Genomic DNA, 24,008 nt, shown 5'->3' with positions numbered 1-24,008 from the left:
ATAGGAAATCTGAATACACTGCAGTACTGTATATTGCAAAGGAAGCAAAACCAAGAGATGTCAAGATTCCCAGAATTGTTGTGTAGATTCCACATAAAATGTACATGTTTAAAGCTGCCAGGAAGACAAGAGTTCAAACACTGTTTCTGCATGAATGTGCTTTAAGCTGCCTGGTTCTAAGGAATGGTGGGGGAGCTCTCCATTTAAAATGATAACCCTGCCTTATGCGTGTATATATTATGTTGTATTAAAATGAGTCAGTTTGTGGTCTCTTAGTTCCACTTCACTCAAGTTTTTTTTCCCCTTTAGCTATAGTCCCCACACAAAGAGCAAGGTTTAGACAGTTGGGTTGAAAGTGATCCCTTTTCAAATGAATGATCAGAAGTTCATGTCTGAACCTGAAGAGAAGCAGATTCAGCCACACAGTAGCAGGCAAGCTTTCTACCTTAAGCACCATTTGACTTCCCAGCTAAACTGTTTGTTTGCATTTTCTGTTTTATGACTGGAAAGAGTAACATTTAGACAAATATTTGACAGATGGATCGTCCAACAAGTTTGTGTAGCTTACAAAAGTGCCTATTCGGCTACTGTAAACTGGCATTAGCCTTAAAGCACATTTAGTTCTGAACATTGTGCTGTACGTGTTGTAATCAGACCTCGGATTCTAGACAAGGAATTGTCATATGATGGTGGAGAGCAGAGAGATACCTACCTTACGCCCCGCCTCGTTGTTGTGCAAGTTCATGAGAGTCCTTGCGTTCTGTTTAATCTCCCTTGCATCCACAAACACTTTGGCGAATCCTATTCCATATCTGATGTCAGCAGAACAGCCTCCCCATTTCCATCCTTCGTCTTTATGGTACTGTCCCTGTTTTTCTTTATCACAACCACAGTCACTTAGGTTTCCCTGGGTACAGGCAGCAGTGATCGCATGTGCTACTCCAGCGGCAATGATGGCATATGTGAATGCTGCTTCTCTGCTACCTGAAATTAAAACAGTCCTGTAAATATATGGAATTATTTAGAAAAATACGTGCAAGTCAGTGCAGTGCAAATGCCATATGGTTATAATTAGAAGTGTTGTAAACATGCAGACATAAGCAGTACTCCATCATTCAAAGTTTTGATTTTTGTTGATGTTCAGGCACTCTCTGAAAAAATAGAGCTCCAGGCTGCAGTATATTTAAGTTTAGGTTTTATCCAGATAACCATATAAATATTTTTCTGGATTATCATTAGAGCTAGTTGGGAATTTTCCAACTAAATGTTTTTTGGTGAAAAATGTCAGTTCATCAGAACTATTTGTGGGAAATTGATAAAACTCCGAATTTAAAAAAAAAATTTTTTTGTTTTGATAATTTTGAAATGTTTTGTTCTGGTTTTTGACCTTTTAACTCTTTTTTGTATAACTCAATGAACTAAAAATTCTAAATGAAAAGTAATTTCAAACCAAAATTTCCCATTTTAAAGGAAAAGTTTCAAATTTTGGTTTGAAATTACTTTTCATTTAGAATTTTTAGTTCATTGAGTTATACAAAAAAGAGTTAAAAGGTCAAAAACCAGAACAAAACATTTCAAAATTATCAAAACAAAAAATGTCAACTGACCCAATCTGATAGCTTTTTCAGATTGTCAGTTTGTGGACGTTTTCAAGATTTCAACCTTTTGGTCTGATTCAGGATTGGAACAATTATTTAAATTGCAAAAATTCTTGAGACAGGAAAGTCATTTCCTACCCAGCTGTAATTATAGCAAAAATAAAATACTGACATTTTCAATTAGTCAGACTTTTGGTTATGAGATGGTAGAAAGGCTGGTGATCACATTGAAATGCAACTAAGTCAAGTGTAAGGAATAATTGGTGGATTTTTCATGTGAATTTTGTTGTATTTTCTCTATCTAAAATTTGTGATCTGCTTTTCAGTAAATTAGCTTTTAAAAACACCTATGTGTTCCAGTTCTGTTATGATATCCAGGGAGCAAATCACAAGTACCTTGTAATATTCTCAGAACTAACTATGCTCAAAACACTCTGAATGGCAAAGGACCTCTCTAAAATGTGTAGGGTTTGAAAGGGTTGGATGCTTTTTGATAGATATGCATAAATGGCCATTTTCACTAAAAATATCTTTTTTGCACATTTTTGAACAAATTCTTTTTGTTTTGGGGGTTTTTTTGGACAAAGTTGGTGTTGCATAGAAAAATACATGAAACTTAATGTTGGGGCATAAGTATGATATGAGAAATAATTTATGTTCCTTATCCTGAAGTCTTCACTCAGACAAAAGTCCCAAATGACTGAGTAAGGACTGCAAGATTTGGCTCTATGAACCTGCCCCTTCTCCCACACCAACTGTAGTTGGTGACAAAATTCTTATTTGCTTCAATAGAATTAGAATCAGGCCTTTTATAAAGAGAGGATGGATGGGAAGATGTAATCCCCTTGTTAAACATCTGCCAACTGAGCCCTGTCATACCCCAAACAACCACTGGTGATAGCTTATGATTCATGGAACAAGCAAATTTCTGTTATTCATCAGACTTCATGAGAAACATCAATTAAGGAAGGAAATATTACAGGCACTTCATTCTCAGCTGCATCTCTTTTCACATGTGATCTATATTTTTATGTTTGTCTCTAAGTGGTTCATTCTTTAATGAAAAATATCTACTTTCTTACCTCATGGCAAGGAAGCATAATGGAGAGAAAAAAATCAACAAAATCTATTAATAAGGAACCTTCTTTGCCAATTATCAACATGAACAGTCTTTCCGCTGATGGTACTGTGTGCTATGTTTACAAATGAACTAGCAATCAAAGACTTTCCTAAAAGATTTCTTGATTTGTCCTTCATAAAAGAAACAATTTATATCAATGTTGAAGTGATGGGATATATATGCCTCTGCAGACTATGTTGATCTATTATTGTTAAGACTAGTGGTTTGTCATGAAAATTTAAAGGAGAAGGAGAAGTCTCCAGTAGCCTCCAGTTCAAGATCCTGGTCTACAACCCCAAAACACTGAGGGTACATCTACCTTGCAATAAAAAACCCGCAGCACCGAGTGTCAGAGCCCAGGTAAATTGATGCCAGGGCACAGGCTGCAGGGCTAAAAATAGTGTAGACATTCTGGCTAAGACTGGAGCCAAAGTTTGGAGACCCTCTCCCCACACGGGATCTCAGAGTCAGGGATCCAGCCCGAGCCTGAACATTTACATTTCATTTGCTTAAGAGCCTTTGGTGAGGGACTTTGTCAAAGGCTTTCTTAAAGTCCAAATATACTATATCCATTGGAGCATCCTTGTCCTCATGTTTCTTTGACCCCCCTCAAAGAATTCTAATAGATCAGTGAAGTATGATTCGTCTTTATAAAAGCCGTGCTCTTCAGCAGGGCCATCCCTAGACATTGTGGTGCCCTATGCATCCCCCCGCAGAGGGGGGGAAGACTGCGCCTAAGGTCTGTGGGGGGCAGGAGCAGGCTTGGGGGTAGAGGGGAAACCACCCCTCAGCATGGGCTGGCAGAGCGGAGCGAGTTAGGGCTGGGTCACTCCACTTCCTGCCTCCTGGTGACTGTAGGGCGGGCTCGACCCTGCACTCACAGGATGGCAGGAAGTGGAGTGACCCAGCCCCAGCCCGCTCTGCTCTGCTCCCCTGGCTCCCAGACTTGGGGGGCATGGGGGAACCCTCCCCCCCCCCGCAACATTCTCCGGCGGAGCAGAGCGGGCTGGGGCTGAGTTGCTCCACTTCCTGCTGCCCGGTGAATGCAGGGCACATCTGACCCCAGCTGCAGTCCCCTAGGACATAGCTCAGGGGAAGGGGTGGAGTGGGGGCGGGGCTGGGGCAGAGAAGGGGCGGGGTTGTGGGGAAGGGGTGGAGTGGGGTGGGGATGGGGCGGAGCAGGAGTGGAAAGAGGCAGAGTGGGGGCAAAGCAGGGGTGGAGGCTATGGGGAAGGAGTGGAGTGGGTGTGGGGCGGGAGTGGGGGCAGCTTTCCTGGCCAGTTCAGACAGCTGGGGGATTGGGCTGGCCACTGGAGCAGCATGCAACTGCATAGGGCACCAGGAAATTTGGGGCAATTTGGATTTCCTGGAGCCCTACACAGCTGCGTATTTTGTGTATGGGTAAGGACAGCCCTGCTCTTCAGACAATGATGGTAAACTGGGACATCCTACCTAGTTTACTGAGGAGCCTACTAAGGAGGTTGTGCTGCTAGGAAGGAGGCTGTCAAAGTTGGATGCACTGAAATCTCTAGGATTTCCTACAGTTTATGGGGCGTCGCTATAGAAAATGGGTCCTAAAACCCTTTAAGGGATGACTTGGCAACTTTGTGGGCTGAGCATTGCAGAGATACTAAGCAAAATTATTTCTCATTAGATTATTCTGTGGAAGGGAGGGGATGCTTTAGGTCTACATTTACATCTGTTTTTATTTTTGCTTTAGATGCACCATTTCTCATCTACCACAGGCTGTTTTCAGGAATTGCTTTTCTTCACATAAGAAAAAGACATGGGCCTGACTCTAATCCTACTTAAATCACTGTAAATCAGAAGTAATGTCAAATTTTTTAAAATCTCCTTTTTTGTTGAAAAACAGTTGTCATCTCTTCAGTGCTGAAGGATAGGAGATTGTACTGTAAAGAAGGCAGGTATCCAAAGGAATTCACCACATGGGAAGACTCAAAGACCTCATACAGTATTCATAATGTATCACACACTTGTCTCATCTATTTCAGGCTGCTGTGTTTTGCATAGATGACTCATATTTTGAAGCAGTTACACTTGTTCTGTCCTTAGGAATATAAATGGTGTGGTGAGACATTCTAGCATTAGTATATGTCATTTTGTGTTTATCTAATTTTACTGCTTTTGTGCCGGTTCCATGATTGTGCTTTAAATACTCAAAAGGTGCAACAGGACTTTTACCTTTGTATTCAAGCAAGTAAGTTATAAAGTGCAAGATTTAACCTGCTCTGTAATGTGTGTTTTGCTCAGAACACTGCATATATTAAAAAAGAGAGAGAGAAAGAGAGATTAACTAAGAGGGGGTGAGACAGTTCTCTTTTTTTCTTTTACTTAATAACGATTGTTTTTTAAAGTTTTTTGGAGCCAGGTGTTGGCACACTCTGCATTTGGCCAGAAAACAGGTGCACATTAACACATCAAAAGCACTGTTACAGTGTGTTCAATTTCTGCCCAGCTTCTGCCTCACACTCATCCTTACGTGCAGGTATATGTCACAGCAGGACTAATCTATTTTGGAGGGGAAGGGATGAGGCTGGGCACAAATGTCTTAAAATACATTAACTACACCCACTTACAGTTAGTCTTCACCTTGAAATGTCACTACAGCACCATGTAAGGACAACGTGGGGAACAACCCACTGTGAGTTTTGAGAAAGCCAGTACTAAGGTGGAGTAATATCACTCTACTCTACTTCCTCCATCACTCAGGAGTGTATGTATATGCATCTCACAGCCAAATTAGCCCCCTTATCTTAACTTTCCTGCAAAAATTTAGCAATATAAAATTTGAGATCTTATTGCTAGAAGTACCATTGTAAGGGCTCAGACTTTAACCTCAGTCCAGTGCAGTAATTTTAGTAGTAGTAGTATTTTTAAATCCAGAGCTACTGATGCTTATAGCATCAAAAATTCTTTATAGACAGGACTAGAAACTCTTGTACAGGGAGAAGAGGTAAAGTGGCATAAAAAGATTGTTAGAGTCAAAGAAAATAGAGGGCAAAGAAGCAAGTAATTATTCCTGCCAAGTTTTTATTGTGAGGCGATAATAGAGGGATGCTGTAAAGAAGGAAGGGAAATATGAATAGGGCGCAGAGCAATGGTTTCCACACTATGGGCCATGGAGCCCCCTTTGGGAGATATCCAGAACACTCACAACACTGTCCCCCGGGGAAGGAGGGTGATTAAGAAAGCTTGAGTCAGTGATCCTCTCTCCTCTGTAGAACCTGAAAGGTTGGAGAACCCCAAACGGCAATGCTTGCTGCTCTGGAAATGCCTAAGAGGGTCAGACATGGGGTGTAAGAGCAAAAGAGCATGTCTTAAGAGTGAACTCTGAAGAGACTATTTGGAGAGAGTGTAGAGAGAATATATTCATAGAATGAGTTGCCAGACTGAAAATATGTCATCATGAACAATCCTTCAACCCAACAGCTAAAAATATCAGAAAGGGACCCAGAAATTTAAAAAAATCTTTGCAAGGTGGTGACATCCATGGTAAATCTTAATAATCTTTACTGACAACTCCTCTTGGCGCTGCAATTTAATATAAATGTACACAATGAACAAACTAAGAGGGGGTGACTAGGATCCATGCAAACCACAGTCTGGGATGTTGGGTCAGAGTAGGAAACACCATACATCCAAATTATGGTTCTTCCAGCCAATAGGATGCTGGGATGCAGAATGTCTGGGGCATCTGAGGTGGGGGATGGAATGAGGTGTGGTGCCTACATAAACCTCCTAGGATTGCTGGGGGAGGGTGGAGAGTTTGCTACACTTGTACAAAAGTTGTAGCTTGTACTGACTGGCACTCTAGCTAGAGTGCAACTCACTTTGAAGTGCCTCCGTTAGGATATGCAGCACCCCACTAGTAATGCTAGGCTAGCCCCCAATCTTCCCCATGCCCTCCCAAGCAGCTTCCTTCTATCTGCCTCTTGTTCCCATGAAGTGCCCATGAAGGGGAAGCCATATTTTGGCTTTTATTGCATAAATACTGATAAACAATTTGGCAAAATCCACTTAGGCTAAGAAGTCAATTGATGGACTGGAACACTGCCCTACTCTCCACTCTTTCTGCTTTGCAGAACTTGCTGCAAAGCTAAAGACAGGGATGGGGGAGAAATTCAAGCATGGAGACAAAGTCACAGTGAGGAAATTGTCCTTAAGCCCCCTAGCTAGCTAGTAACTTATTCCCTCCTTTTTGTCTCTGGTGAGCAAGGCCCACAATGGATACTAACTTTAGAACACCAGATTTTAGAAACCTTTAGAAAAATATCTATTTGTGCAAGTAAAGGTACTAAAGTAATCATCTCCTGTAATTACATGGGAGATGATCAAGCTCTTTCTGACCTTGGCTACATTACAGGTACAATCTTTACGTTAAGCTGAACTATACTTGAACAAGTGCTTCAGTGCTCTAGGAACACAGGTTCTTCTTCAGTGTTGGACATGGATATCTTCTGCTTTTTCTGCTTTCTTCTGGACTTAACCTACGCACTGTGGCTATTGGAAGAAATTCTTGCTCGCCCACGTACCAGCATGTCATACTACTGTTTGCTTTGATGGAATATAGTTTGGTATTCATGCCTCTAAAAACCAGTGAGACTTCACTATCACAAAACAACTGGTAGTGCTTTAACTGTCTTTTGATTCACTGGAGTTCTGTCTTTGGACAATGGAATAGATCCTTCTCATTGTAGCATGTGATAAACAAAGCTGTCTTCAGTCCCATCACAGTAACACCAACCAAAGGAGATGCTGGGCAAGCTCATTACATGTCATAAATAGAAGCACTGGGTTAAATAAACTGAATAAACTAAACCATAAATGCCACCAGTTCCATACTGCTCACACTTTATTAATGGAAACTCCCTCTATTGCTGAATATCAGATCAAGTATTTAGTAAGCAGTAAAATATGAAGAATTCTTTTGTTTGGGCAGTACAAATCCATAGATAGCCAAGCACTACCAACATACCAGTACATGGTCAAATATTAAGTGCTTTTTGGTGAAGAGATCACTTGTTCTGATTATTATTAAATACATAGAAATAAGGGGTATGTAATATGCCATAAACGGTAGGTAAAAAAACTTAAGGTGTGGTGTAAAACCTTTTAGCTGCCAAGACACAAATTCAAGCTTTCAAGTTCTTGTGTTTTTCTTGCAACATCTAAAGCAGAGTTACATCCCATGAAAAGAACAATAGCCTGGCCTTTCAGGGGATGGGCTTGGTGATCTAATAGGTCTCTTCTATCTCTAACTTCTGTGAGCTTAGCATCAGTTACATCATCAGCTGCTGCAGGGGGAAACTTTGAACTCAGATTTAGCAAATATTTGAATAAGGGAATAATGTTTTGACCCTTTTAGCTTTTAAATGTATTTATTTGTACTTAAAAGTGTATGTATGACAGTTGCTTCTTGCACAGAACAGCTACTGAAGTCAAGAACAGAGTGTGGCATAACCTTAACACTTGTTATATTGGCCACAATGTGGCTCTTCTAATGTTTAATGTAACTATAGGAAATGCATACTGTACACTACAGCCCTAATCCTACAAACCTGCACATCCATACTTTACCCCATGAATGAAGTGTTAACAGGACTGGGATCTGGCAAGTCAGTGGGGGATCTGTTTGTGTACTTGGGGCAAACATGGACCCATATTCTGTTACTGATTTGGGATTGCCACTCTTTTTTCCCCCTCCCCAAACATTTCTGTTCTTCTTTAAAACAGAATTCTTCATTTTTAATTAATGTAAATTAAACCCTTTTATAAAATGTCTGTCTATCAGTGCAGTAATAATCAGGGTGTGTTTGGCATTCATAGGAAATCGGGATCTAATCCTGCAAGGTGCTGAGTGCCCTCCACTCCCAAAGAAGTCATTGAGAGCTGATGGTGTTGAGCAGCTCAGTTCTAAGATTCTAAGTATGTTTTTAAAAAGTTCGGTCCCCCCGTATCAGCCCAACCATAAATTGACTAATCTGGCAAATAAAAAAGACAAATTTGTATTTATCTCACTGGAAAACATACGTTGTATTTTCTGCTATTTAAAGCCAAGGGGTCAGGGAGGGAGTTATCTGCAGTGACATGAACTGAAATATATGTTGATTGTGAAAATAGAAAGATGGAAAATACAGTGTACCTTGCCAATTATGTGCCATGACTAACATTACTTCACATCTCTATAGAGATCATAATTCATAGCTAGTAAAATGGAGAGCAGAACTCATCCTCTGACTACTTATCTCGGTCTGCCTTTTTGAGAGAGAGAGAGCGCGTGTATGGGCTTGATTCTTAAAACAGCATATGTAATTAATTTTAAAAGGCAGCTTTAAAAATTAAAGTATGACCATTTTTCCATTTAAGGGCCCAAACCTGGGTGCTGAGAGCTCCCAACTCTTCTACTAACTTGAAATGAAGTTGAGGATGCTAAGTTAAAAATTCTTAGCTAACCAATTTAAAGAAATAGGGTGAATTGTATTTTTAAAAGTAAGCAGGAAATATTTCCCATCTTCAGAGGCTTTAGTCATGCCCATTTATTAGTCTAGATTTTATTATGATTCATTAACACAGATTAATAATGTGAAATTCTGAAATGGGATACAAACAGGTATATTCCATTTCATAAGTGAATTCTATTTTAAGCATATAAAGTAGTTACTCAAGGCACAAATATTGTAAAATCAGACCCATCATTCTGGATTTCAGAAGATATGGGTCATCCCTTTTATATATCTTCACTTCTTATATGATACTATGTCAAAGTGTGTTTTATGTAGTTATATTTTCTTTCAGAAAAACGTATATAGTGACCCTGCAATAGGCATTTAGTTACTCTACGTTCTAATGTAATGTAATCTTTTTGTTTCTCTAAAACATGTACTCACAAGATACATTTGAAGGCAGGTATGAGAGCCTTCTGATGTGAATTCCAACTAATGTGACCTTGGGGCAATGTTTTTATCTTACTGTGACAGTCACAGCCTAGAAAGATTGACTCTTTGGCATAAAGCAACATGCTAGGTTTTAGATATAGTGTGCCAGATTTTCAGCCTCGCCTCTGTTTTTGAAGGAGCAGTTTTCTGCCTGTGAATAACTAAGCCTGCATTACTGCATATGCAAATACTATGCATATGCTAAAATATAGTGGCAGGAGATGAAAATCCAGCACATAAATGCAAGTCCTCATCTTACAGAGGAAAATGGTAAAATTCCTATTAATTTCACTGGGACCTGTATTTGGCCCTTTCAGTTTATCTTGGGGGCTCATGAGCACCAGTGGTTCAAAATATATAGTATTTGTCAATCTGTAATCAATCACTGGTTGCATTTGGAAAAAATAAGGTCTGTATTGTATTAATGGAACAATACCAAACAGAAACCTTTTGCTAAGATGGCAGCCTTGCCTGTTTGTTTCCAGAGCAAATATCTTCACTCTGACTATAGAAACTAGTTTAATTTTAACCTACTTTCCTTCTGCAAATCATTTTAGAGTGATCTCTTAGGCCTGATATTTGCTCTCTGTAATTCAAAAAATCAAAAAATTTAAAACCTGTCCCATGAAATTACCCTGGAATTGAATACCAAAAAATGTTGGTCCAAAGACATGATAGAAAAAATAATTCTGATGAAATGATATAATTGAAAATACATTTCTAATTTGAAAAGTGACTAAAGATAACCTTTTACTGAACAGATGTATGCTTACCGCAAGTCAGATCTATGCACATTAGTGGCAAAATAAGTGTTACTACGTTTTTCTCCTGCTACCTCAGGTATGGGAAAATGACCAGAATTCTTTTCACTTTTATGCATCTGAAAAACAATTGTTTTCTAAATTTCAATTACAAGGCTAGCTAGTTACACTGCAAACCCATGGAAGATAAGAGGGTTACACTGGTATTACAAAGGGCGTAATTTGGCCTTCAGAATATTTGTCAATCATGGGGATGTGTGAGAATGGAAGACTCCACCTTTACTCAGACCACTCCAAGAAGTTTCTCTCCCATTACTATCATGAGACTATGTGGAATGTAAATCACTCAGTGAACAAGAGTTAAGGATGTTGCTGGAAGACAAGCATAGTCTATTTGTCTAAGTATGTAAGTAAGTGGGAGCTAATAACTCCTAACACCTTGTCCCCTCTATGAACCTGCACAGATCACTTAACTTCTCTGAGATTCTCCCTGAAGTTAAAAGTATTGCACAAAGTGCAAATCAGTGCTGAATTTGGCCTATTGTAATGCACATGGGCCATATTCTGTTCACGTCACTCACAAGAGTAGTCCCTTTGACTTCTGTTGCACTACTCACATGAGTAGTATGAGCAGGATAAAGGTCTGTGGAAAGTAACTTTGCACATTATGGTGAGCCCCTGTCCCCCCGACCCACACACACACTCTGAGACTGTACATACATTCCCCAAAATGAGCCCTCATTCATTGAGCTCTGCCAGTGGTAGCAATGTTGTCAGCTGTAGCGTAAGTAGGACTCAGCTATTTATCAGTCTCTTCTAATCATCCCTGCCTACTGAAGCTGCACGATTGCTGCCTTGGTGGTGCTGCACCAGCAGTCAATCCCAGGTTCCATTTTTGCTAGCATAGGCAAGGCCAAGAGGATTGTCCATCATGATGGAAGTTATGGACGCAATGAGTTAATTTAACAATATTGTGGCACATGTGTCACTCAGGATATTCTTGCTTTTGTTGTATAATGTACAATGTCTTCATTATTTTTAGGTTTTTTAATATTCAAATCTGCAGTGAAATCCTTTTGTTTAAAGTTGACAATCTGAGTCTCAGGCACATGCAGGGCAATAGTGTCTCGATTGTTTTTTGTATAATAGGATCATCATGTCCTCTCTCCAAAGGTTGCGTTCAATGTTTTTCACAGGCAATGTCTCAGTGAGGGGAGTCTCCACAGACCTGCCTTGAAATCGCTTTTAGTTTTGCTGTGTCATGTTGTTATGTCAGAGTCATAGGGGCTTAATAGATATGCATTGAAGTTCTTCCTGTTTAAATGTCTGTCACAGGATCTTTAAAGACCTGCACTGAAGTTGGTTTTAGTTTTGCCAGGTTTCCATAGACTTCCATTGAATTTGCTTTCAACTTGTCTTGTCACATTGCAAAGGCACAACTGTATCATAGCATCATTAAGGTCATCAGAAACAGAAACATCTTTTTCCTTGTGTTCTTGCATCATCACATCAGCTTGATACTGTCTTATTCTGGGTGCAGTTAATCTCCACAGGAACTAGGAGTCAGGACTCAGTTATTTAAGAGATTAACACTCTGTTCATGTCTTGTCATAGCTATGACAATTAGCAGGTTCACCCTTTCTTTGTGCATGGTATTACACCGTCTGGGTTGGTCTGCTGAGTATTCAGTGGAAACCCCTCATGGTTGAATTTGCTCTTACTGTGTTCCATGAGAGCCCAAATTTCATGTTGTTGCAAAAGACTCATCTGCATCGTCAGGCCTTTGGATCCTTTCTGACACTTCATTTGAATAGATGTGAGCAGAACCCTTGGATTGTCTTACTCTGAAGACTTTATGGCTTTGGTGATGGAAAGTTCCAAAATGCTGAAGTGTGGACACCATTATGCATTTGTTAATTTAAAAAACACTCATAATTGCATCACCACATCATCTGCACTGTTATTGACATTATTATTACCAATTGTTATGACCAGATATCCATATTCAAATGTCAGTAAAGTCTTGCTCTTGAAGGACAAACTATACTGTAAACACTAGGAATGAAATTTATGCAGTAAATGGGATGGAGACTCACTGTGAATATATTTGGGAACCTAGTACCTGAACAGGAATATGCCATGTTGATAGTGAATAAATTTAAGTGGTCACTAGCTATAATCCTTCATCCCAAACTATCTTTGAAAGACAGATTAACAAAGTTATATGTGACTGCCCAAAAAAAAAGTTTACAAATAATACCTAGCTCTTATGTGGTGCTTTTCATTCATAGATCTCAATGATCTTAACAAAGGAGGTCAAAATCTTTATCCCTATTTTATAGTTGGGTAAAGTGAATCAGAGAGAAGGGGACATGACTTTCCCAGTGTTACCCAGCAGATCAATGGCAGAGTTAGGATTAGAACCCAGCTCTCCTGAGTCACAGTCCAGAATCAACAAAAGAAAGAAAATTAAACTTGTATCGGTTTGGTTACACTTGCACAATACCAGAATTCAGACTACCAGGTAAAGACAAAAATAATAAAACAATGATATCCCAGGATTCAGATTGATGACAAAACTGTATCTGATGTCATAGAAAGGTAGGGCTGGAGGGGGCCCCAAAAGGTCATCTACTCCATCCCCATGCACTGAAGCAGGATCCAATATACCTAGACCATGCCTGACAGGTGTTTGTCTATTCTGTTCTTAAAAACCTCCAGTAATGGGGATTCCACAATGTCGCTTGATAGCCCATTCCAATACTTTACAGTATTGGTAGTTGGGAAGTTTTACCTAATCTCTAACCTAAATCTCCCTTGCTGCAGTTTAAGACTACTATTTCTTGTCCCACCTATGCACGGGGAGGACAGTTGATTACATCCTCTATAATAGCCCTTAATATATTTGAAGACTTCACGAGGTCCCCTCTCCCTCTTCTTTTCTCAAGATTAGACAGATCCAGGTTTTTTTAAGCTTTCCTTATAGGTCAGGTTTTCTAAACCTTGTATTACGTTTGTTGCTCTCCTCTGGACTGTTTCCAATTTGTCCACATCTTTCTTAAAGCATGGTACCCAAAACCGAACATAATAATCCATTCAAACCTTACCAGTGCTGAGTAAAGTGGAACAATTACCTCCCATGTCTTACTCCTCTTAATACACCCCAGCATGATAGTAGTCTTTTTCACCACTGCATCACATTGTTGACTCTCATTAAATTTATGATCCACTATAATCCCCAGATCCTTCTCAGCAGTACTACTGACTAGCCAGTCATACACATTTTGTATTGGTGCATTTAATTTTTCCTTCCTAAGTACAGTACTTTGCACTTGTCTTTACTGAAGTTCATCTTGTTGATTTCAGACCAATTTGTCACGGTTATTTTGAATTCTAATCCTTTCCTCCAAAGTGCTTGCAATTCCTCCCTGCATGGTGTCATCCACAAATGTTATAAGCATACTCTCCACCCCATTATTCCAGTCATTTATGAAAATATTGAATAGTAACCATTGATGACTACTCTTTGAGTATGGTCTTTCAACCAGTTGTTCACCCACCATATAGTATTGTCATCTAGACCACATTTCCCTAATTTTCTTATGAAAATGTTGTGTGATACTATGGCAAAGGCCTTATTAAAATCAAGATATATCACTGCTTCCCTGCATTAGTTAGGCCAGTAACCCTGTCAAAGAAGGAACTTAGGTTGGCTTGTTATTATTTGTTCTTGACAAATCCATGTTGGCTATCACCCTGTTATCCCTTAGATGCACAGTAATTGATTGTTTGATAATTTATTCCAGTATCTTTCCAGATATTGAAGTTAGGGTGACTAGGCCTATCGTTCCCTAGGTCTTCTTTGTTTCCCTTTTTTAAGATAGGTACTATGTATAGAACAATCAACATGAATATGCAGTTGTTAAGGTAACCTATTATCTTAGATTTACACACACAACTCCAGTTAGCATAGGAGTTGTATGGCTGAATCCTCACAAACTGATAGAATTTCTTTTGGGGGTACTTAGTATAGTATTAGTACACATATATGCCCATGTTGTAATCATTTAATGATGCAGTGGTATTTCAACAAGTTCCATTACAGTCATTTTGAATTTCCATCCTAATCTTAGTACAGGCACCACAATGCCACTTTAAAGTCACATGGCAGTCATCTAATAGAGAAAGCAGAATGATGTCATGCGGTCAAATGATTTTATTGCAAATTGCAGCTGTGGCACCAGTGGTATCCTGCCAACTTCCAAGATAACAATTTTAAAGATTCAGCCATACTGAGAAACATCATCAGTGTTCACACATTAACTAATATTTTAGTACCTTTTACACTTACAGCAGTCTAATGGCAATCCAGAGTAATCATGTGAAAGGAATGAGAAAGTAGAGAGCTACAGCTACTACTCATATAGAAAAATATACAAATGAAAAATATTTTTAAATTAATATTAAATTGCATTGTTATTAGTGCATTGGTTACCATATAGGAGATATTTTAGGTTTAACATTTCATATTGCATGTATCATTCCTGTCCCCATTCCCAGTATTTATGATAACAAATGTGAGAGTTTCTCTTTTATCTTATCTTAGTTGTGGGCATTAAGTCTGGTCTTTGTCTTTACTAGGTATAGGATTTGCCCTTCTTAACACAGTGAAATATTAGCTTAGATGATTGTGAATTGTAGTTCATACTGGTTCTTTACAGGGCTTAGGGAGATGGAAAGAACAGTTGATAAAGGGGAATGTAAAACTGAGCATCTTAGAGAAGCCTAGGAACTGAATGGTTTTTTTCCATCTTCTTATAAAATGATATTGTCTGAATCAAATGTGCAAGGGTTTCCACACATGCTGATACAGACAGGAAACAGAGAAGATCAAGAAGACAATCTGTGGAACACAAATGGTTACACTAATGTTATTAATATTTAGTGGCATTAAATAGACCCACTATTTTTCAGCGAGTTAACTCAGCCATAACAGTTTACACTGAAATCAGACTTGCCATTAAAGGATCCCAGGGATGTACTCCTGAGCTCCAAAAAAGCTGCTTTTTTGCATGGGATTGATTGTCTTTCTTATGTACCTTGCAAGCAAGATGGATATAGTATAGTTTGAAATGCAAGTGTAAACATTGTTTAAATCTGAACATTGTTGCTTATGCATTTTAAGTGAGTTTTGTTCATTATGATCCACATTCAAGCCTGGTATAAGTTCTGAAGTCAATGGAGCTATGCCAGGGATGAGATTGGCCTGATATGTTTGAATACACCTATCTATATAAGCATTATAATGGGTAATTAGATATGAGGTAACACTTCAAAGATGGATCAAATCCACTTCCTTTAATATCGACTTTCTTTAAAAGTACCTAAATATAGCCTACCAGCTAAATCAATGTTGAAAAACACTGACAGTGTTTACACAACATACCACAATAACTCTGCATATTTGTTGCTCTTGGGCACATACATTTTCTTTTTACAAATATATATGTAACTGTTAGATTAGAGAGGTCTAATTCTACCAGCCTTCTAAGCAGAACTATCATTGAGGTCAGTCAGACACATGCCTGCATAAATCAGTGGCTGGAATGAGCCAACTTTATAGAAGCAGTTATAGTCTTCCAGTGTAACGGACACCTTTTGAGAAGTATGCACTAATGTTGTATGCCTCAGTCTTTGGGTGACCAATCTGAGACATAGTGCCTGATTTTCAGAGGTGTTGAGAACCCATTGGCCTTCAGTAAAAAATCTTTTTATGCCTAAGACTTTTCCCTGGTTTTGTTCTTGCATAAAAACATGGGCATTGGAAATCACACACACACGTTCAAGTAATACTAAAACATTTACTTAAACCTGCCTAAGTGAGGAACTTCAGATATATAGGTGCTAATGCTGCATTCTTGGTGTACCAATCCCAATGACTTTGATGGGCATCTTGGGTGCACAAGGAATGCCGTACTGGTATTATAGTTAGGTCATATCCTGCCCTGGTCCACCTGCCCTGAGTGGATTAAGACAAACTGGGGCCTGAATCCAATCCAACCAAAGGGCTTCTCAACGAACCAAAGACCCTGCACAAAAAATCAAAGAGCCCAGTACTCCTGGTGTAAAAGTGCCCCTGGCACTCTTGGCTCCTTGCCTTGCCAATGCTACATCTTGCTTCCCAAGCCCCATAGAATACCTTAGCTCTCTATTATGACAGTGTTCCCTCTTCCAATAGATCTTTGAATCTAAACTTGTTGGGTCCCTGGGCACTGTCACAGTCCAAGGCATAGAACCCCAGAACTGTGGACTCCACTGTCAGACATGGGACTCATATCGGTATCAGTGACCATTTTTAATTGTGAATTGAAAAGTGACTATGGCCCTTTAGGCTGAAATTTTATCCTTAACTCTTCTCATTGTTCCCAAGAATAGCATGATCAACAAACATAAAGAAGCCCTCAGGTGCCATAAGTGCTGCAATACATAGGTCTGAGGACAGTGTTTCCCCCTTCATTCGAAATTTCCTCGCATCTAAATTTGTATTGTTATTGCTGCTATTTGAGTGCAATTTTAAAATGTCAGTACAAAAACCCCCAGCATGTATGATCGAGAGAGATGACCCCACATTGGAAATTCAGATTAGAACCCCTTTGACTGTGGATGTGGTTCAGCCTTGAATGCCCAGATATTAACTGCACCTAAGGTTTGGGCTGGGTTGAATTCTAAACTGGCAGGTGTGTGTTTTCTGATTCTGTTTTCGAAGGGGCCAATCTCTCACCAAATAAACAGTTAGTTTTCATGAGCTTCCTGGTCTAAATAGTGGGACTCTCACATAAGGCACTGACCCTGTAATAATCCACCCTTTGGGGCTGATATCTACAGAGAATGGCTCATGAGCTTTCTGTGTGTAGAGTCCAGAACTTAGCCTCCCTTCAATACCCTGTCTCCCAACAAAACCCCTAACCAGATCCAAATCTCCAAGTCTTGTTGTGTGTTGTACATGCATGAAAAAAGGCAGAGGGCAGAGGCTTTGCAAGTATAGGACGGTGGAATATTTAGAGGAAGATGGCTTTTTATTTGCTTTCTTAGAGTATTTGAGAGGGTTTCACTTTCCATATCCTATGGAGAAAATGCAGATATCTATTTTGGTAATCCTAGAGAAAGGGGCAGGTGAAAATACACTAAAGGGAATGCACTGGCTGGCACAGAGTGGATGTCCTGGCAGGTCTTTCCCAGCCCTAGCATGTATGATTCTGTGACATTTTGATGTGTACCAAACCCTTTTTGCTAACCTTTTGGTGGACTTGCAATAACCAGTAAAGAGGTAACATACCCACTTTCAGCTCTTTTCCAAAGACCGTCCTTTCCCCCAAGGCAGAGCAATTCCAGCGTCCATTTCGGAATTGAAATTGACATTCGTTGATTCCCATTTGAGACCCTTCTCCGATCACTATGATAGCATCGGGTCTGCTCTGACAGATTGCCCTCTGTCTAGGAGCTAAACCCGGGATCTTGTTACAGATGATGCTGGCCCCCAGAGCCACCACAGAGGAAAAACCCCTGGAATGAGAGAAGAAGGGGAAAGACTCAGAACAAATAAAATTAGCACAGCAGCTTTCAGAGCCAATCGATTCCTGAGGCGGCAGCGTTCTTAGGCGCTTTCAGAGGGAGGCATCTTCTCACTTCAAAGCATGTGCTCTGCCTTGAAAGCGCTTTCAACCTAGGATCTTCACATTCGCGTTGTGACGCTACCTTAGTAACCTTTCCCCGGAGCAAGCGCTTTTCAGGCCGCCTTGTGTCAGGCTATAGATTGGTGTGAAGGAGATAAAGGGGCTGAACCCCAGCAAAGGACAGCGAGAGCCCCATCCTCTGTAACCCTGCTCAGGTATTCACGTGGCACCGTGCGTTTAAAACCCTTCCCCGGCTGTTGGCTAATGCCACGGGTAGGTTGTGGCACATACTCCAGCAAAACAAAAACATCATTTGACTCCACCAGCCCCTGGCCAAGACCAACCCAACTTTTTGCTGGGCTTATTGCCCTCCCCAGCCCGTCCCTTGCGGAACCTGGGGATAATAATAGAATAATGACGTTTAAAGGAAAGATTGGGTCAATTTCAAGGACATCAGAGCCTCGCCCTTCCCCCCCCCCATCACTTTTTTTTTCTGTCTATAATTAAAAGAGCGATAAAGAGCGCGTGGGCTTTTGCCAAAACGTGACCCAACTTCCTGATTCATAAATCAGAGCGCATGCAACTCCAGCGCCCAGAACAAGCACACACACACTCCGAGGGCTGGGGTTTTCATTGCTATGATCATCGTCATTGTTCGATTAAGCTATTAAATTAGTGCAGTTGGGAAAAATAAAGCGGCCCCTCCCCTCTGATCCTGGGCTGCAGCCCACTCCCTGCCCTGGCAGAATAACGCCTCCGATTTGGGTGAGGGGTAATGCTAAAGATGCTGCTGATCTCCAGATGAGAGGAGAGGGTTTGGCTCTGGATAGCCGGAGCGCTGGCGTGTATTTAATTTCCCATTGCTTTTAATAAAGAAAAGCGCCCACTTTGACCAGTCCGGCAGCTAATGACAGGGTGACCCAGGGCTGCCCTGCGAGATCGCTGTTGCGCGCTCAGGAGCCAGGAGCGGGTCCTTATCCTCCTCAGCAACAGTCCAAGTAGTTTGCACCTGGGAAGAGAGGAGATGGTTTCCCCAGAGGTCCCAGGGGAGGAAGGGGTAGGGAGCCGGCGGCCTCTCTGGCTGGTGCTCGCTCTCCTGAACGGCTGACAAATGTCCTTTCAAATCCCATTGAAGCGATACTCGCCATGCATGTGAAAGCAGAGTTTGGTTTGATTTCAGGGGATACGGTAGGTACAGAAAGAGCATAAAAATAACCCCAGCACATTGCCATTCCAGTCATGCTTCCGGCACATCACCAATGACTTTCCCATTCCCCCGCTCTACACTACACACCAAGAATTCAGTTAAAGGCAATCGCATTTCTGCTCTGTCTTGTTAAAAAAAATAACAACATTCTTCCAAACTTTCCCAGTTAAATATTAACAGGTCTGGACAGGATAGGCAGAGAGAAATCGTTTGCGGGTTTTTTTAAAGTTACTTACCCAATTTTGATATATACAATCCCTAGGCTCAGAAAGATATGGAAAATCCAACGCCTTGTTTTCCTGTTCATATTCCTTGTTTGCTGATTTTCAGATCACCATGCAAAATGATGCCTCTAATGCTATTCGTGCTGGTTAATTTCTCGTTGCCTCAGACAGTGCAGCTCCGGGTCAAGGTAGTGCAGACAAAATAGACAAACCCTCTTGTGATCTGAACAGGCAGTGTGTGTTTGTAAATCCCAAGAGACAAACACCATATCCCTCAGCTGGGTCTCTCTCTCTCTCACTCACCCACCCTGTGTCTGTCTGTCTCTCTCTCTCTCTCTCTTTTTCTTTTTATTCCGGATTTGTATGCCTGTCACACGTAATACTTTAGTGCTGGGAATGTATAGGCTGCAGTGATCGCTCTCTGCACGCAGCAGCTCTGGATCTCCCCTCAGGTTCAATGTTACTATCTAGCTCTTCTTTTTTTTCTCTCTCTCTCTTCTTCAGCTACTTGGGCGTGTTCTCCAAAGGAGGGAGTTGTCCAGTCGGGAGGTGGGGGGTGAGGGGGGAGAAGGGAATAAGAAAGCGCAAACAGACCACCTGCTTGTAAAGAAGCGCCACCGATTCTCCTAAGCGGAAGGTGGGTTTCTGCAGCCCTTCCTTAAGTCAAGGACCAGGGGAAGGAGCATAGACTCTACTGAATGACAGTCCCAACTAGAACGAGTGTAACAGGTTAATTTCCTTATGAGACACCGCAGTAAATATGCTTGTGAAGATGTGCAGAAACCCCCAGAGGTGTGCAACCCTCTTGACGCTTTAGTGTGCTAGGCTACCCCGATCTGCGTTGCTTTCATCTTTCTCTAGGAATGGATGATCCGTTTTTCCTTCTCTTTTCTCTTCACCAGCTCAGTGTTTAGGGGTTTCCAAGCTTTCTTCCCCCTCCCCCCTCACTCTTCCCTCGTTGATGGGTGGTTTGTGCCCTGTCAGGGAGGGAAGGGGGATCTGAAGTTGTATGTGGGGATAGTTTTCCCGTTTTGCTCTGTGGGGTGAACATACCGGCCGGTTGTATGTGTTTGCCACCAGCCCAAATGCTCCTCCCCTTTTTCTGCCTACCCACTTCTTAATTTTTCTATCTCACTTCCCTGCACCCCCATCCCCCCGATTTCCGAGTCAGTATTAACAAATGATCACTGAGAGAAAGCCTCTCCCAGCAGCAGCAGCAGCATCCCTGTCAGTCAGGGGCATGGCAGAGGCTGCTGAGGAAAGAGAACTCTTTCTGTGTTCAGCACCACTGAGCGAAGTCCTCAGCCCAGGACAATTTAGATCGTATCTACTTGTATTAAAGGAAGGCTAGACTACCTGACAACAGCCCAGAGAGAAAAAGCTCATTGTTGCCTAAATACTTTGTCGGTTGCCCTTTCCACTTATTTTTGATTGATGTATTTAATGACAAAGATGGGGGCATTTAGCTGCTCGCCTGGTGGCAGTCAAGTGTCCTGCTAGGGGCTCTTTGTGTCAAAGCCGAAAGGATGGTTTCGGATCAGGTATCATTGGGCATTAGCCTACTCGCTGTCCCCCATCAGGAGAACGTGTATAGCAAGGAGCTACTGGACATCATCAGCACAATGCTTTTAAGAGAAAGCAGTTCTATACAAACTGGCTGAGACATTTACCACTTATACGTAGTCTGCTTTCCTTTCACGTTCTTAACCTTGTTTGTTGCCTGGTTGCTAGCGAACCTCATTGGTTTTGCAGTATAGGTGCCTATTCCTATAGCTGTGGTTCTTGATTACCTACTTACAGTTGTTTGTCAGGTTTGGGTGGGGGGCTGATTTTGCTGCTTAAAACATAGTGAGCAGGAGCCTTTAACAATGCTCATTTGTTGGAGAGGGTTTTGTGCGGTCATGGGGTTGCGGGAATTAACGCGGATATGGTGACTATTTTTTTATCCACTTAAAAATATCAGACAGGGAGGGTTACCTAAATGATAACAGGGGTGTGGTGCTGGAATTGTTCTGCTCATAGTATTTTTCTGAAAACAAAAAACAATGACAGGACTTCATGATTTGTATTAGAAAGTTGATTTGAAATAACTTATTAAGAACTTAGTAAGTTTGAAAAACTAGGAATGGAAAAGCAATTTACAAACGTTCTGTTAATTCACTGATCTTGTAAAACCCAGTTAGTGGCTGAGCACTGGTACTCAAGGCAATATGAGCTCTTTATTACTGCAAAAATCCACACTTCAATCCTAAAGTGTTTGCTTATTGAACTGGGTGGCTCTACCCCACGAAGATTCCCCAGATAGGTGTGAGATTTTAACCCTTTGGCGTTAACACAAAAACAAATCACCATTTTTCTGAGCTGTGTTCACAATCATTTTTGTGTATACGTGTGTACGGTGAGGGTGGTTCTCCTTTCTGTGTGTTTTGATGTAACCAAAGTTTCATTTTTATATCAAGTTTCTTTGGCAACTGGTCCCTTAGGCATATATTTAGTCTGGTTCAGACTGCATGAGGTGGATGACCAGCTCTGCACCTTGTGATCAAAACAAAATAAAATGGGAGGGGGAACCACATGTGCAAACTTTACACACACAGGAGAGAGCGAGAGAGAGAGAGAATATTTGAAGCACAGCTGAATCACATATTTGTTCTGATAATACCTAGCGAGGAGACAAGGTAAGTTTTCTTTGTAAACGCACCATCTAGTGGACGAAAATGGGTCCTGCATCTAGCACTAAAGGTTAACATCAGTATACGAGAGAAAATTATGAGTAAATCCCACCTGGGATTTTACTTTGGTCTAAACAAAAATGTTCTGCTTTTAAAAAAACGTGCAGAACCCAGAATTCAGGTAATATAGAAACTTTGTGGTTGTGTTTTAAATCACTTATTGAAGTGTTGGCAGTCTAGTTTGCACTGCACAAGACAGCTACATTTTTCAAAAACAGAAGTCACAATTTAGTACTTTACGGTCAACATCCAGCAGCTCCCATTGAAGTCAGTGGGAGCTCAGCACTTCTAAAAATCAGGCCACTTTTATTTAGATACCTAATTGTGGATTTGGGAGGTTAATTTTGGGCACTTGCGTTTGAACGTTTTGGCCATGTTCCCTGCCCAAGGCATTTACAATCTCAGATGGAAAACGTTTTAAGGTATGACTACAACCTACACTAAGTCATAAAGTTACCCAACACCATGTCCAGAGCAGTATTACACATGTTCTATATTGCATAAGGTATTTTCCAAGCACCTCAAAGGGCATATTTCTTAGACACAAGGCAGCAAATAAATGTTAATTTTAGATACTAATGATAAACTATTAATTATAATGATTCCTCCTGTAGGAAAACCCTTGGAAAAGGGTGAAATCTATGAAAAGGCACGAAGAAAAGTGTTGTTCCTACTTGCACTGCATCATTCCCTCAGATCAGCATGGCTTAGCACCTTGTGTTATTTCTCACAGTGAGCCCCACTTCTGGATATCATGCTGGGAAATACATGTAACACCATCTACTGCCATATGGATCAGCTGTGGAAGAGGGGGACAATCGCATTCTGTAGTAGGCATGCTGAGCACTTTGGAGAGCATGGTGTCCTGAACATAGACACCCTCAGAACTGATCACATTTGTGCTCAAATGGGCCCCTGGAGAGTACTTAAACAGCCTATTTGGACTGTGTAGGACAGTTTGCACAAAGGAGCATTTTCACGTGAATGTGTTTCACACCTAAGTTACATTGGTTTACATTGTGTTTTCCAGACCCCCAATTTTACACTGTGCAGAAGTTCTGCAGATGTTAGAAAGATAAGTTGTGTTTCCAACCTATCTGCATTTCCAAAGTACCTATCACCATAGCATGTGCTTTGCCTGTACCAAATTAGGGCAGGGACCATATTTTTATGTGTTTGTACAGCACCTAGCAATGGGGTTCTGATCAATGACTGGGGGGCTTCTAGTCACTACTGCCATAATAATACAGAGAGATCAATGGGATTTGAGGAGTTTCTACCCAGGGATCTTGGCCTTATGAGAGTGGGAGGCCATAAACCTGGCCACTAAGTGCCCTATAAACCTCCCTCAAGGAGGCCAGACTGTAACAGATTTAAACTGCAGCTCCAAGCCTCCGATATAATAATAATCCCTCCACTTCCATGTCAGTGATTCCCAAGACTTTTTTTCACAATACTGTTATTTAACTTTTGGTTTTTGTCTCTTACTACGTTGCTGTCATGCAGTGTTGTAGCCATATCGGTCCCAGGATATTGGAGAGGGAATGCAGGTGAGGTAATATCTTTTATTGGATCAGCCTTTGTTGAAGAGAGAGACAAGCTTTTGAGCTTACAGAGAGCTCTTCTTCTTCTGTCTTGCTGTCATGTGATTACATGTTTTTTTATTCACTTTAATCAGGTGCACAATGTACTCCTGTTCCTGTACTTTTTGGAATTCCAGACCTTGCAGAGTTTTCT

General features: G+C 40.9%; 1 protein-coding gene and 1 long non-coding RNA gene across 6 annotated transcripts in view; one reads left to right on the top strand and one right to left on the bottom strand.

The window, feature by feature from the left end:
* Nucleotides 1-19,622, bottom strand: part of WNT7A (Wnt family member 7A) — a 52,511-nt gene extending 32,889 nt beyond the window's left edge. The window contains exons 1-3 of the mRNA XM_045025063.1: nt 19,552-19,622; nt 17,772-17,998; nt 713-984 (exon numbers count right to left, since the gene is read on the bottom strand). Of these exons, the coding sequence (XP_044880998.1) occupies nt 713-984; nt 17,772-17,998; nt 19,552-19,622 (570 nt within the window). The remainder of the gene's footprint in view (nt 1-712; nt 985-17,771; nt 17,999-19,551) is intronic.
* Nucleotides 1-23,725, top strand: part of LOC123374781 — a 279,950-nt gene extending 256,225 nt beyond the window's left edge. For 3 of the 5 annotated variants that reach the window (XR_006581196.1, XR_006581192.1, XR_006581195.1), the window contains one exon: nt 22,886-23,725. This is a non-coding gene — a long non-coding RNA (uncharacterized LOC123374781). Of the gene's footprint in view, nt 1-4,438; nt 4,549-4,591; nt 4,707-22,885 lie in introns of those variants that run through there. The other 2 variants (XR_006581193.1, XR_006581194.1) reach the window with 2 other exon arrangements.
* Nucleotides 23,726-24,008: the final 283 nt, after the last annotated feature.

This window comes from Mauremys mutica, chromosome 7 (genome assembly GCF_020497125.1).
Source record: "Mauremys mutica isolate MM-2020 ecotype Southern chromosome 7, ASM2049712v1, whole genome shotgun sequence".
Classification (NCBI taxonomy): Eukaryota; Metazoa; Chordata; order Testudines; family Geoemydidae; genus Mauremys; species Mauremys mutica.
Note: the sequence above shows the minus strand (reverse complement) of the source record. Positions and strands in the feature narration are given on the sequence as shown.